The sequence below is a fragment of the Entamoeba dispar genome, genomic scaffold (assembly GCF_000209125.1).
Source record: "Entamoeba dispar SAW760 scf_1105229459009 genomic scaffold, whole genome shotgun sequence".
Taxonomy (NCBI): domain Eukaryota; phylum Evosea; order Mastigamoebida; family Endamoebidae; genus Entamoeba; species Entamoeba dispar.
In genome coordinates this window covers 1-13,994 of record NW_001853478.1, presented here as the reverse complement: position 1 = coordinate 13,994, position 13,994 = coordinate 1, and the positions used below count along the sequence as shown (strand labels likewise).

The 13,994-nt window shown below is 25.0% G+C and overlaps 7 protein-coding genes across 7 annotated transcripts, besides 28 other annotated features; 1 reads left to right on the top strand and 6 right to left on the bottom strand.

The window, feature by feature from the left end:
- Positions 1–12: part of a sequence feature (AT_rich) that runs on past the window's edge.
- Positions 13–110: 98 nt separating this feature from the next.
- EDI_315760 (glucosidase 2 subunit alpha precursor, putative) lies at positions 111–2,639 on the bottom strand (the record flags this gene model as incomplete). The annotated part of the gene is made up of 1 exon (XM_001735271.1): positions 111–2,639. One exon carries the CDS (start codon positions 2,637–2,639, stop codon positions 111–113), a length of 2,529 nt encoding a protein of 842 aa, XP_001735323.1.
- Positions 2,640–2,670: 31 nt separating this feature from the next.
- Positions 2,671–2,763: a sequence feature (AT_rich).
- A 29-nt stretch (positions 2,764–2,792) lies between these two features.
- Positions 2,793–2,865: a microsatellite.
- A 4-nt stretch (positions 2,866–2,869) lies between these two features.
- EDI_315750 (uncharacterized protein) lies at positions 2,870–3,514 on the bottom strand (the record flags this gene model as incomplete). Its single annotated transcript, XM_001735270.1, has 1 exon — positions 2,870–3,514. One exon carries the CDS (start codon positions 3,512–3,514, stop codon positions 2,870–2,872), a length of 645 nt encoding a protein of 214 aa, XP_001735322.1.
- A 40-nt stretch (positions 3,515–3,554) lies between these two features.
- Positions 3,555–3,581: a sequence feature (AT_rich).
- A 508-nt stretch (positions 3,582–4,089) lies between these two features.
- Positions 4,090–4,606, bottom strand: EDI_315740 (uncharacterized protein; the record flags this gene model as incomplete). Its single annotated transcript, XM_001735269.1, has 3 exons — positions 4,090–4,167; positions 4,216–4,419; positions 4,469–4,606. The coding sequence occupies 3 exons, from the start codon at positions 4,604–4,606 to the stop codon at positions 4,090–4,092; spliced, it is 420 nt and encodes a 139-aa protein (XP_001735321.1).
- Positions 4,607–4,612: 6 nt separating this feature from the next.
- Positions 4,613–4,667: a sequence feature (AT_rich).
- Positions 4,668–5,037: 370 nt separating this feature from the next.
- Positions 5,038–5,082: a sequence feature (AT_rich).
- Positions 5,083–5,220: 138 nt separating this feature from the next.
- Positions 5,221–5,359: a microsatellite.
- Positions 5,274–5,359: a microsatellite.
- A 117-nt stretch (positions 5,360–5,476) lies between these two features.
- EDI_315730 (dynamin, putative) lies at positions 5,477–7,471 on the top strand (the record flags this gene model as incomplete). Its single annotated transcript, XM_001735268.1, has 1 exon — positions 5,477–7,471. The coding sequence occupies one exon, from the start codon at positions 5,477–5,479 to the stop codon at positions 7,469–7,471; it is 1,995 nt and encodes a 664-aa protein (XP_001735320.1).
- Positions 7,472–7,522: 51 nt separating this feature from the next.
- Positions 7,523–7,625: a sequence feature (AT_rich).
- Positions 7,626–7,728: 103 nt separating this feature from the next.
- Positions 7,729–7,785: a sequence feature (AT_rich).
- Positions 7,786–8,031: 246 nt separating this feature from the next.
- Positions 8,032–8,131: a sequence feature (AT_rich).
- A 142-nt stretch (positions 8,132–8,273) lies between these two features.
- Positions 8,274–8,300: a sequence feature (AT_rich).
- Positions 8,301–8,659: 359 nt separating this feature from the next.
- On the bottom strand, positions 8,660–10,042 carry EDI_315720 (uncharacterized protein; the record flags this gene model as incomplete). The annotated part of the gene is made up of 3 exons (XM_001735267.1): positions 8,660–9,413; positions 9,545–9,768; positions 9,830–10,042. 3 exons carry the CDS (start codon positions 10,040–10,042, stop codon positions 8,660–8,662), a joined length of 1,191 nt encoding a protein of 396 aa, XP_001735319.1.
- Positions 9,448–9,532: a sequence feature (AT_rich).
- Positions 9,620–9,654: a sequence feature (AT_rich).
- Positions 9,770–9,810: a sequence feature (AT_rich).
- A 39-nt stretch (positions 10,043–10,081) lies between the features above and the next one.
- Positions 10,082–10,123: a microsatellite.
- Positions 10,124–10,358: 235 nt separating this feature from the next.
- Positions 10,359–10,501: a microsatellite.
- An 8-nt stretch (positions 10,502–10,509) lies between these two features.
- Positions 10,510–10,663: a sequence feature (AT_rich).
- Positions 10,664–10,690: 27 nt separating this feature from the next.
- EDI_315710 (uncharacterized protein) lies at positions 10,691–11,293 on the bottom strand (the record flags this gene model as incomplete). Its single annotated transcript, XM_001735266.1, has 1 exon — positions 10,691–11,293. One exon carries the CDS (start codon positions 11,291–11,293, stop codon positions 10,691–10,693), a length of 603 nt encoding a protein of 200 aa, XP_001735318.1.
- A 227-nt stretch (positions 11,294–11,520) lies between these two features.
- Positions 11,521–11,559: a sequence feature (AT_rich).
- Positions 11,560–11,633: 74 nt separating this feature from the next.
- Positions 11,634–11,704: a sequence feature (AT_rich).
- Positions 11,705–11,890: 186 nt separating this feature from the next.
- Positions 11,891–11,932: a sequence feature (AT_rich).
- Positions 11,933–12,081: 149 nt separating this feature from the next.
- Positions 12,082–12,219: a sequence feature (AT_rich).
- Positions 12,220–12,252: 33 nt separating this feature from the next.
- Positions 12,253–12,287: a sequence feature (AT_rich).
- A 76-nt stretch (positions 12,288–12,363) lies between these two features.
- Positions 12,364–12,424: a sequence feature (AT_rich).
- A 178-nt stretch (positions 12,425–12,602) lies between these two features.
- Positions 12,603–12,645: a sequence feature (AT_rich).
- A 115-nt stretch (positions 12,646–12,760) lies between these two features.
- Positions 12,761–12,872: a sequence feature (AT_rich).
- A 147-nt stretch (positions 12,873–13,019) lies between these two features.
- Positions 13,020–13,065: a sequence feature (AT_rich).
- A 549-nt stretch (positions 13,066–13,614) lies between these two features.
- Positions 13,615–13,932, bottom strand: EDI_315700 (60S acidic ribosomal protein P2, putative; the record flags this gene model as incomplete). Its single annotated transcript, XM_001735265.1, has 1 exon — positions 13,615–13,932. The coding sequence occupies one exon, from the start codon at positions 13,930–13,932 to the stop codon at positions 13,615–13,617; it is 318 nt and encodes a 105-aa protein (XP_001735317.1).
- Positions 13,643–13,686: a microsatellite.
- Positions 13,933–13,994: the final 62 nt, after the last annotated feature.

Genomic DNA, 13,994 nt, shown 5'->3' with positions numbered 1-13,994 from the left:
ATATTTTAATAAGATCACCTTTTTTAAGTTCTTTTCTCATAAAAGTTTGACATCAAATTAAACTTTTTAATCTTTTATAGATCTTATGAAGAAAAAAGAAAAGAAATCAATTATTTGAAACGAAGAGACCAATGAGACCATTGAGAACTGAAGTGATTGTTAAAGTTACTAATGACTAATCTGCCATTTTCTTGTGTAAATTTAATTTCAGTTTCTTCACTACCTCTTATGATAAATGCATTGGTAAACTTTTTCTCAGTAACTAAAACAAATTCGTTAATGAATTCACCGTACAAGTAATCTCCTTGAACAGTGTAATCAAATGAGTAATTGTTCATGGTCATAGTAACAGCAACATAATTATCAGAGTTGTCAACACTAATACCGTCATCAGTATAGAATTTACCTTCAGCATGTCCCATACTATCATAAATAACAACTCGAAGATAGTCATTCTTTTCAGACTCTGAACCAGATTTTCTTCCCTCAGTAACCATTCTCTCAGTAATGATATAACCTCCTCTTCCAAATAATGGAATAGAATCTAAAGTAACTGGAATTACTAAATTCATTGGTCCATTGTATACGTTACTGTTATTAAAGTAATCATACCATTTACCTTTAGGAATTTGTATTTGATGATTTGTTTCTCCTTCTTGAATTACTGGTGATGCTAATAAAGCGTCACCAATCATATATTGATTCTCATTATCAAATAAGTTATCTGATTCTGGGAATGAATAATACATTGCTCTGATTACTGGATTATAATCAATTCTATGATAATACCACAAGGAATACCAATATGGTAACATTTGATATCTTAAATTAACTGCACGTTTTAATCTATCAGCAACATTTTGTTCAAATAACCATGGCTCTCTTCTACTAGCTGTTTGACTAGAATGTTGTCTGAAGAATGGTTGTAATGCACCAGCTTGATACCAACGAATTAATAATTCAGTGGATGGATTATGAGCAAATCCTCCAACGTCTCCTCCACATAGGAATCCAAGCATATTAATATTAACTAATTGACTAACTTGACTAGATAAATACTCCCAAGTAGCATCAGAGTCTCCAGTCCACATAGCACCATACTTTTGTGAACCAATATAATATGACCTTGTTAAGACGAATGGTCTATACTTATTATTTGTTCTCTCTAATAACCCTTTTTGAGTAGACATTTGTTGTAACATACCATAAAGGTTGTGTACATTTTTGTGAAGAATACCTCCATTATGAACAGCTTCTTTCTTAACTAATAAATCTTGTATATCAAATTCAGTTGGTTCATTCATATCATTCCATGCATAAACTATTTCAGTTGTATCTTTGTATTTATCAAATGAATATAATCCAGCCCACCAATTTCTAGCTTCTTCTGATAAGAAATCTACCCAATTAGATTTTAAAGGCCAACATTCACCTACATAATCATCAGTACTATTAATACCTTTCTTAATGAAATAATTTCCGTTTTTACCTTCATCATGGACATAGTAACCATTGTCTGATGCAATATGACAATCTTGAATAGTGATAAGATATCTATTCTTTGATTTTAATTGTTCTTGTAATTTTAAAGGATGAGGGAAAGAAGATCCCCAAGTGAAGTATCGTTTACGTTGTGTATGCTCAATATCAAGCCATAAAGCATCATACATAAAACCATATTTATCAGCATCATTATCAACACCTTCAGCAATGTTTTGTGAATTATAGCCCCATTTACTATTATGGAATCCAAGAGAAAATCTTGGTGGCATAAAAGAAACACCAGTTAATGAATAATAACTCTTAAATAACTCTTGTGGATTTGGTTTTGAAATAATAAAGAAAGAAATATCGCTGTCTTCTGAAGTAATAAGTAATTTAGCCTTGTTGTTATAAAGTTCATGGTCAATAAATGTGTCTGTTGGATTAGTATATAATACTGCTGTTGATTTACCTCCTTTATGAGATATAAAGACAGGTAAATTACCATATTGTGGATGAGTAGAATTAACAGGGAATGTAGTATATCCTGAAGCATAAAAATGATATGGCTCAGTAAAAGCTCCTTTAGACTTATCAGTTAAAGGAAGTGGTTGATGTACATTTTTACCAGATCCAAATAATCGTTTAGTTGGAAATTCTACATCAATTCCAACTGGATAATAATCACTTTTAACATCTTCTCTATAAAGGAATTGTCCAGTACATCCAATACATAAATCATTATCAATTACAACTGATGCATTTTTATAAACTGAAAATAAAGTTGTTCCTGCTTTAAAATTAGCTACATAAGCACTAGAAGATATTAGTGTAATGTCTTGTGGTTTAAGAGGTTTATAAGCAGTATTTGTTGGAATATTAAATCTAACATGTTCAATAGATGGATAAGTATATCTAATATATAACTGATTATCACCTAATGAAATAATATTTAATTGAATATTCTTATTTATGCTCCAAGTTGGCTTTAACTTAAATGATAAAATATTATTAGTATAAGTATATGAACGTACATCAGCATTATAATGGGAAACAGGTCTAAATCTATTTAAATTACACCATGACCTACTAGAACATGTAGGAGGTTTATTGGGTATTGCAATAACAAAAGCAATAATAGAGAAGAAAACGAACATAATGAATTAGATAAATTCCAGATCAATAAACTATAATAGATTAATAAATTTATTATATTTTATCAAAAAATAATAAAAAATAAAAAGATTAATTAATTTATTTATGAAATTTCAATAATAATTTGTTGTGAATTAATAACATGAAATTGCAGAAATAATTTCATTAATAAAACAATAAATAAAATAATAAGAATAACAAATAATTGATAATAAAAACAATGTTAATTTTTTCATTCAATCATAAGAAGATTTAACCCTTTAGAAATGGTACAATTATTTTGACTTTTAATTTCATTAAAGAAATATGAATTAATTTGTGTTCCTAATTCTTCAATATCACTCTTTTCTAAAATTACTTTTCCATTTCTCCAAATCTCTTTTACAGTTTCAATTCTTTGAGAACCTTGAGCCCCTTTTGTAACTCTAGAAACAAATATATACCCTAATTCAAATAAAAGGTCTATCAATAAATGAAGTCCTTCACTAATTTTATATGTCTCCATTCGTCTCATAGCAGTTTTTATTGGAACTCCATTTTCAATATCTTTTTGGAAGAGATCATTACATCGATGTTCTACTACTAGATTAAATAAAATAGAATCTTCTCCATGAACTAAACGATTAATTCTTAATAATTGAGTAGCAACATTTGATCGTTTTATTGGAGGAAGTAATTCAATCTCAAAATAATCATTTAATAATGCAAGAAAAATACTTTGTTGAGCAACTTGGTAATTTCTTTTTTCTCTAAATTGGTATTTTCTTTTATATCCAGTCTCTTTTTTCCATTCTAAACTAATTTCTTTTCCTTTAGAATTCTTTATTTTATGTTCTGAATGAGTATAATTATTACCTAATGTTTCTTCTGTTTGCATAGTTACTTGATCAAAATTAATAATGATGAGTTCTATCTAGAAATTAATTTATTATTTTTATTTTTATCGATAGAAAAAAGCTTTTTGTATATAACAAACATTTTTTAAAATAAGATTTTAGTTTGATCTAATTATAGCTTACTGTTTCAATTGTACTCTTATTGAATAAATGAATAAAGATTAGAAATGGTTGTTTTTTTCCCATCTTGGGTTGTAAATTAATCGTTTTTTTTTTGCTAAACTATGTGGATTGAATATTTTGTGTCATTATGAACATTTCTTCAATTAAAAGAATGTCTGAGTATTTTTGTGTTTTTTCAATAAGTTGTCTATTGTAGTATATTATATCTTAATTAAGAAATATATTTGATGTACAAAAACTAATCTATAACCGACCTTCATATGATAAAATAATGAAGCAAATAATCTTCAATTTTTTAAGTTTAAAAAATCTAAAGAAAATCTGATTTTATCAAAAAAAGATTAAAAGAAGTTTGAGTCATCACAAAATGGTATTATATATTCAAAGGTATTTGCTGAATAAACAATAACAGAAGAATAAAAAGAAGAATGGATTAATGAAAGTGAGTTTCTAATTCAATAAATAATTGTTCTGTCTCTTTTAAATCATTTAGTAAAAGGTCATTGATTTTCTAATATGTTATTTAAAGTTTAGATTAAATGTGTTTTAAAAAACAAACTTTTGTCATAGAAATATTTTGTTGTGGTTGAGTATCTTTTTTATTTGTTGCGTTCATAGTATAATTTAATTCTTCTATAATAGGTTCAATGGAAATAAGTGGTGTTATTGGCGTTGTATCTTCACTTCCTAAATGGTGATTCATTAATTCCGTGATTTTGTTATCTAATATACTTGATATATAATCTGCGTATGAGTCAATAGCCTATGTTATTGAGTATAAGTGTTTTTATTTTATTACAACTAATTCAAACATTGTATATAACATTAGCAGGTGTTACTTTAATACCAATAAGAGTCTCTTCTAGTGCATCAATATTTTCATCTATTGCTGTAGAAATGACTCCTCTCATTTCTCTTTGAAATGGTGGTTCAATTTGTGTTTGTTCCATTATCTCTTTTTTTTAGTTTTTCTTTTTTTTTTTAGTTATTAATAACATAAATTTAAATAAAGGCATAATTTTAATTGAAAAGTGCAAATGAATTCTTTTGAATTTCCTTCACATAAAACTAAAACTATTAGAGAGTCTAATAGTTCCACTAAAATGTTCATGTTAATAAATTTAAAAAATTTGGTTAAATAACTTAGTTATTAGTAAGAAGACAACTTTAATTTTCTTTATTAAATTTAATGAGAATAACTTGTCTAAAAGCAGATCTTCAGAAATATTTTGTGATGAAGGATAGATAAAGTTTCAACGTCAAGAGTTAAGTAATTTTATTATTATTATAACACCAACAAAAAATAAATAAGAAGGAGTTTGATAAAGATTTTTTATAGCACAATAACTTATATATGAAAATGAATTATATATAAATGAGGTATTAAATTTAATTACTATTATAGAAATAAAATAATTTAAAAAATGGAACCTATCAAAAGAATAACTGTTTATTTTAAAGTAAATACTTTTATTTCAAATTATGTTTCAATGTTTTTTTAATTTGAATTGGTTGATTTGTCAGTAAGAAAGTGAATTAATTTTTCTTATTTTAATTTAAGTTTTAATAATAACATAAAATAATGTTATATATTACATAACAAAAACTTCATGATAAAATAATAAATTAATAAAACTAATAGATGAATTTTAAAAATAAAAAGTAATAATAAATAGAACAATAGAAAAGAATAAAAACAAAAAGAGTGTATAGCAGAATGACATTTCTAAACTTAACAAAAGAAAAAAAAAAGAAGGAAATTCGTCAAGAACTACCATTTAAAGGAAAAGAACTTACAACTCAAAATCATTAAAATATAAATGCAAAGATTAATTCCAGTAATTAATAGTTTACAAGATGTCTTTACAGCTGCAGGTCTTCCAAACACATTACCTCTTCCACAAATTGTTGTTGTTGGGTCACAGTCATCTGGAAAATCTTCAGTATTAGAACATGTTGTTGGAAAAGATTTTCTTCCACGAGGTTCTGGTATAGTTACGCGAAGACCACTCATTGTGCAATGTGTTAGAAGTAATGTTGCTCAAGATTATGGACAATTTGAACATACGGGAGATCGTAAATTTACAGATTTTGGAGAAATAAGAAATGAAATTACAAGAGAAACTGAACGTACTTGTCCTGGTAGAAATGTTTCAAGTATACCAATTAGATTAAGAATATTTTCATCTTCTGTTGTTGATTTAACATTAGTTGATCTTCCAGGTTTAGTAAAAGTTAATATTAATGGACAAACAGCAGAAATGGTTAAAAATTTAAGAGATATGGTTTATGAATATGCATCACCAAGTAATGCTCTAATTCTTGCTGTTACTGCTGGAAATATTGATATTGCAAATTCTGATGCACTTCAAGTTGCAAAAGATGTTGATCCAGAAGGAGAAAGAACTATTGGTGTCTTAACTAAACTTGACTTAGAAGATAAAGGAACTAATTCAATGGATGTTTTAATGGGAAGAGTTTATCCATTAAAACTCGGATATATAGGAGTAGTTAATAGATCACAACAAGACATTAATAATAGAGTAGATGTTAAAACTTCATTAAGACATGAAAAAGAATTTTTTGAAAATCATCCAGTATATTGTTCTATTGCTGAACGAATGGGTACAGAATATATGGTAAATAGACTTAATGTTCTTCTTCTTCAACATATTCAAAAATGTCTACCTGGATTAAAACAACAAATTACTCAAAGTTATGAAAAGGCAAGATCAAGATATGAGGAGATTAAACCAGATGATGATAATCTTCTTTCATTATCACTTCAACAAATAATGAAATTCTCTAGTGCTTTTGCTGCTGCATTAAATGGAACTAGTACTGACATCCATACTCACGAAATTTCTGGAGGTGCAAAAATTTTTAGTGTGTTTGAAAATAACTTTAGACCAACTATTGATAAACAAGATATCCTTTCTGGAATTAAAGATGTTGATATTTTAACAGCCATTAAAAATGCTAGTGGAACTAGGCCATGTCTTTATGTACCACAAAGTGCTTTTGAAAATCTAATTTCCAAACAAGTTAGAAATTTTGAGGGTACTTGTCATAATTGTGTGGATAATGTTTATGGAGAAATGAAAGCTATTGTAGGTAAAACTGCTAAAGAAAATATTGAAAAATATGATAGATTTAGAGAGGCACTTATTCAAGCATCAACTGAAGTAATGAATGATTATATGACTCAAACACATAGAATGGTACAAGACCTTATTGATATTGAAGCAGATTATATTAATACAAGTCATCCAGATTTTGATACAACTAAAGTATTAAAAGAAGCAGACGAGGCTATGAAAACTCCAGAAGATGGAATTGATACCATTGTCACCATTGATCCAAACAACACACGGAATGCACAACAACAAAATGATCTTAAAAAGCCAGTTAAATCAAGTCACTTTGCTGGACAAATTAACAAAAATCAACCTAAACCACAACAACAATATGCTCAAAAAGAAAAGGTAACAAGCTGTATTAGAGTAGATCATACTAACCAAAGAGAAATGAGAGAAATTGGTTTGATTAGAAATTTATGTAAAGACTACCTTCTTATTGTTAGAAAAAGTATTAAAGATCTTATTCCAAAAGCTGTCATTCACTTCTTAGTATTTAAAACAAGAGACAGTTTACAAAGAGAATTAATTAAAAAGTTATATAATGAAACTTTATTACAAGACCTTCTTGCAGAAAATCCTGCCATTGTTAATGAAAGAAAAGTTGTCAAACAAAATCTTGAAGCACTCAAAAAGGCTTTAGACATTATTAATCAAGTAAGAGATCAATGCTTCTAAAAAAATTACTTTAATTTGAATGTTATTTTCAAGTATTTTTATCCTATTCCCAAATAATTTTCAAAATTTGTTAAACTTTTATTTTAGATATTTATAATAACAATGAAATTTTATCTTTTAAAATAATAAAATTCATTTAATTAAATCTTATATTGAAAGAAATTTTTTCTTTATCTCATATTAAAATACTTAAACCTCATTGATCTTTATTATAAGTTATTTGATTTTGAAAAATAACAAAAAATGTGTTACATTAGTATTATATAATATTAGTAACAAAATAAATTATATACTTTCTTGTTTTAATTTTTATTCCTTATTAAACTTAAAGAAATCAATGACTAAAAGAAAGAATTTAATTCCCTGATAATTGAGTAGAACAAGATATAAAATATAATCAACAAATAAAGAAGTTCTAAGTTATATTTGTTATTTTAGTCAACAATCATTTCATTGATTCTTTTATAAAAAGTGAGTATGCCTACTCAAAAAAAAAGAAATGAACATAGGTTGTTGCAAGGTAATGATGGACTTTTTGAACTTAAGGAGAAAGTATATTCTAAATTAATAATTCATTTAGTATAAGATAAAATGAATTATTAAAAATAGAAAACTTTAAATTCAAAAGAATAGTTGTAATAAAAGATATAATTAATTAAAGTAATGAAAAATGCATTTTAAATATCTTTAAACCAGTATTCCGATCATGGTTTGAAGTTATTTTTTTCATTTTTATAGTTTTTTTGACTCAGTTAATTTTTCAGTAACTAATAAAATTAAACAGAAGATAGAACATAGAATCTTTAATAATAAAATAATTAATATAAATGGTATACAACAATAATTAAGTATAATAAAGGAATTACAACAATATAATGAACTATAACAACTAAAATATTTGTGTGAATAAAGTAAATATAAGGAAAATATACGTATTAAATTAGTATATCTATATTAACTAAAATAGACAAATTTAATATTAATAATCATCAAGAAGTAAGTTTTTTTGTTATAAAAATAAAGAAACATATAACAAAGTAAAGTAGAATTAATAGACAAAATTTAATATCTTCAAGATAGTACACAATAAAATAACAATTACTCTATTAAATTAATATCAATAAATAACACCCACCAATGTAATTTAAATAGATGTCGGTTTTCAACTTAATTTGAAAATCTGAACAATCAATTATTACTAGAATCTGGATAAAATGAAGTGTCATTATTTCCATTAAACGAATAATGTTGTGGTGAAAACGAATGTGGAGAAGAAGTTTGGAAATGAGGTTGAGAAGTGGCATTATCTGATAATGGGGGTTGAGAATTTCTAGAAACACTTTGTTGGTTTGTTTGATTTGAAGTAGAAGTAGGTATAGGAACTGTGATAGGAGGGGCAGGTAATTGTTGAAAGTGATTAGTGATATTGTTACTTGAAGTATTAAATTCTTGTTGAACATTATTTTGATAAGCAGATGCAGGTTGAGCGAAAGTTTGGAAAGGTTGTACTATTTGTTGTTGAGGATTTGTTTGAACAGATGTATTGATACCAACAATTAAAGATACTAATTCACTAATTAAAGCATTTTCTTGAGGATTAAGACTTGATATAATTCTTAATAACTGTGGAATTCTTTGGTTTTGAGGAAGTTGTTGGTAAGAATTAATCATACCTACCAAAGGGGCACTTAAAGGATTGGCATTAGTTTGTTGTGTCAAATCACGTAAAATTGATTGTTGGTATTGTAATATTTGTAATACAGATTCTTCAGTTTGTTCATTAGCATTTTGTAAAGCAGCAGGTTGTATTTCTAAATTTTGTTGAGAAGGAGAAGGAAGAGGTTGAACAACAGGAGTTGACACAGGAAGATGAGGTTGAGTAAGAACTTTATTTTTTTGTTCTGGTTTAATAGAAGAAGGAAGTTTAGGAGGTTTAGAACTTCTAAAAGATTAGTATAAATACGTATGTCTATAAGAATAAATTAATATTAAATGAATATAATCAAATATTAAACATTCTATTGTACAACATAAAGAAATATTTTATAATTTTATTAAAAACTATAAACAAACGGTACTTTCTTTTTACCATCAGCTTTTGAAATAACTCTAATAGGAAATGAATGTAATGTTGCAATTTCTTCCCCCATTTTATTTGTTAATTTAAATATTACTTTAAATAACATATCTTCATGTTGACTTGATAATACTAATATACGTACATCACATGTTATTCTATTTGGTGATGACAGTTGTGCAGTAAATGAAATTGGTTTTTGATTAATATAATGAACTTCCTAATATAAATTAATATTTATTATTTCCTTTTTATTTTTTATGTATCTTTTAGTAACAAACAGTTAATCCATCATTGTCATATACCAATGAACAATCAACACTACACCCTTCTAATGTAATACTCTCTGACGAGATTGAAACTATAAATGAACTTTGTTTTATTACTACATGAACTTCTTTTGTTGTTCCATCTGCTTCAATTCGTTCTTCTTTTGGTAATTTATGTTGACAAGTAACTATAAATTGTCCTTGATGACTTGTAGTGTCTTCCATATTGAAGAAGTAAAAAAGAACAAATGAACTCAAATTTACCCTTTCTTTTTTTTTCTTTTCTTCACTTTTTATTATTTTTCTATCAAAAAAATCTTCAATAAACAAAACTTCTCACAAAAACACAATAGTCATAATAAAAGAAAATAAAATACCCACAGTAACTACTTCACTATTATTACTCAAACAAAATAAAAGTAAATTTTATTTCACCACATAATACTAATATCACTCTCATTCATTATTATGACTCATGTCAATTTGACTACATGATACTATTAAAAATTTTAAGCTGTTAAATGATGTTATAAGTTATAACAAGTGATATAAAAGAAACATATCAAAACTAAAAAAAATATATACAACTAACTAATAATAAAATGGAAATTATCATAAATAAAATATTTAAAAAAATATTATTAAATATAACAAACCGATAAGAAAATAAAATAACAAAATAAATCAATAACAATATTTTATATTTTTTAATTTATTAAAAATAGTTTATTTATACAATAAATTAGAATTCTCAAATAATTTTTATTTTTTACTTATTTAAAACTTAAAATCAAAGTTTTAGATTTTTTATTTAACAAAAAAAAACAGAAAAATAATTTTATAAAAGAACAAGAGCCTAAAAATAAATCAAATTTATTGATAGTATTTATTATCTAAACTTACTAATACACGTAAAATTGTGTAATTAATAATAAAGACAATAATACTTACAATACCAATCATGAAATAGTGAATACCATGTACTGAACTATACTCTTTTTCTTTAATAGTAGATTGTTGACCACCACCAACCACCTCTTCTTCTTGTACAATTTCAATTGGTTTTTGTTCTGTTTTTTTTATTTCTAGGGCATTCATTTTAGGGATTTCTTCAGTTTCAGGAAGAATTGGAGGAATAACACTTTCTTGTAACTTTTTGTTTTGTTCTTCATTAATTTGTTTATTTTCAACAACACCTGTTATACTAGTAACAGATGGTTGGGTTTTACTTTTTCTTATATCCTTATTGATTGTTGTTTCTTCTTTAATCTTATTTAATAACTCATCATTTCCTTTAGGAGTTGGTTCATTTTCAATAATACTATCACCTAGAGGATCATTTAAGATTTTTTGTTCAAGTGAATGGCTAATCAGACCTACACTCCTTTGAGAGTTATTAAGATAATCGTTTATGTCATCAGGATCATAACTATTTAAACTATCTTTAGGAATGTCTTTATTGATATTTAGAGACATTAACTGATTTATTAGATTTAAGTTATTTCTGGTTTTGAAAGAAAAAATGGTAAAAAAGATAATTAATATATAAATTCGTAATTGAGCCTTTTCAAATTAAAGGAGTAAAAATCTTATTTAGTTGATATCCTTTATTCCTATTGTAGAGTTTATTAATTATTGATGTATTAGAAAATTTTTATTCTAAAATATTGTTTTAATTTCCGATGTAAAACATTATATCTTTCATATTTTTAATTTTATTATTTAAAACTAAAATTAATATTCAGATATGAAACATTCATAAATACCTTATTTTATTAAAATAAATTCATGTTACTTAATTATTGAGGAACTATTCTAAATATAATAATATCAGAATTTTAGATTTAAAACATTAAAAATGTTGTTAGTTAATAAAAATAAAATTAACACCTTCTTATTGAAGAAGGTTACTGAAACAATTTGAATTGTTTTATGTTAATGAAATATTAGATTCAATCTATTGAAGTAATTAATAAAAACATATCTGAAATTTCATTTAATATATTGAAAAAAAAATATGGTGTGGTTCATTTAAAGTAAAAAGAAGTTATTTTTATTCAATATTTAACGTGCTATAATTTTATTTTATTAATATATTGAGATTAAATAAAATTAGTAACTAAAATTAGGATAGTTTTGTTTGATGAATAAAAAAGGATAGATAAAAACGGGTAGTTGTGAAGAATAACTAAAAATAACAAAGACAAAAAAGATAATACTTTTTAAAAATCACTGTTAATTATTTTCATTAGTTTCAACCTTTCATAAAAATTAAATCAAATTTTAATTTAATAATATTTAACTAATATTTATTTGATAAAATTAACAAAAATATCATTTTACTCTAATAAAATTATTTGAAATAGATTAAATAAAATGTTATAATTGATTATGAAAATTTTCTCATTGATAATGAATAGATAAATAGCAAAGAGAATAATTAAAATATATTCAATAAGTTATTATTTAAGACATAATAAAAACTTTGGTAAATACTGAATAGATTCTATTCTTATTTTTAAAATTTCTATACAATATTAGAAAGCAATTTTTTATTAATTTTATTGTAAAAATAGTAATGATTAATGAAAAAATGATATATATTTTCAATACTAATTGATAAAGAATTAACACAGTGCTTGTAACTATGAACAAGTCCATATTATTACTAGAATAGATAGGATTTCATTCCACTGAAAAGAAAATAATGTTAATAATAATATCCAAGTTATAGAATAAATTAATATTTTGATGAATTACTTATTAACAAAAACACTAATATTGCTAATAATATAAATCTTTCATTTCAAAATTATATTTTATAAAAACTGATGACTGTATTCATTTTTTTTTGAATTAACTTTAGTGAGTTTATTATATTTTATACAAACTATAGTAATTCTATTAGGCATTGAAATATTAAAAACACTTTAGTTAAACAGCTTTATATAATCAATTAAATAATTACTATAAAATTTACTTTTGAATTATATGAATTACAAAATGTATATCCAATTTTATTATTTATTCACATTTGTATTATATTTTAATATTTCTTCTATTTATATGCCAACATTTAGATACTTTTTATATTCTCTTTTAATTACGTTTGTGATAAACAGCTTTCTTTGATCATTTTGAATAAATTATAAATGAATATCTGTCAAATAAAATGTAATGTAACTAATATAACTCTAATAACTTATTATAGTTTTTTGTTAAATAAATATAATTATAAAAATAAAATACTGAAAAACAAATAAAAAACCTCAAAACGGACTTCCACAAAAAGAGAAACATAAAATTTACACAATTAAATAATAAAGTTAAATATAACAACTAAGCTGATTAGTTAACTGACTTCAATTAGAAAAGATCATATTTAATTAAAAGAGGTTATTGAAGCACTTACACCCATACAACGTTTTGGTTAAGAATATTTGTTTTCATTCAGTCATAGTGTTTATTATAAATAATTGAAATAGTCAAGTATTGTGTTATGCACTCATTAACTATTGTTTGTCTAACCATAAATTGGCTCCTTGATAAAAATAAGATTTGGTTGATGGGTATAATAACAGTAAATTTATATTTTATTTGTTCTATGATATAAAAGTAGTAGACTTTCTTTCAGAAGATAAAAAACAATTTTTGATAATAAGTAATAATTTCATGAATAAAAATATTTTTGTTATTAAACATCCTTTTTTTTATTCATAAAGAAATGGTTTAAAAAACAAGGATAATCGCATCAAAAAAGATAACATAAAAACAATTTAACAACTTAAACTCTTTGTTTAGAAAAGATCACCAAATCCACCGAAGTCTTCCTCTTCTTCTTCTTCTTTTTTCTCTTCTTTCTTTTCTTCAGCTTTAGTTTCAGTTTGTGCAGTAGTAGCAGCTGGGGCAGCGGCTGCAACAGCCATTGATCCCATTTGTTTCTTTCCAGCTTCAATAACTTCCCAAACATTCTTACCATTCATGGCATCGAAAACTTGTTTGATTTTAGCTTCGTCAATTTCAGCACCAGCAGCACTGAGGATTTCTTTGACTTTAGCTTCTTCAGCGTGTTCATGTCCAATAGTGCAAAGGATGTAAGCAGCAATGTATTGCATTTTCAGCCTGGGATGTCAATTTTTCAGTTTTTTCTCTCATTTTTAGGGCTTTTTCTTTTTAC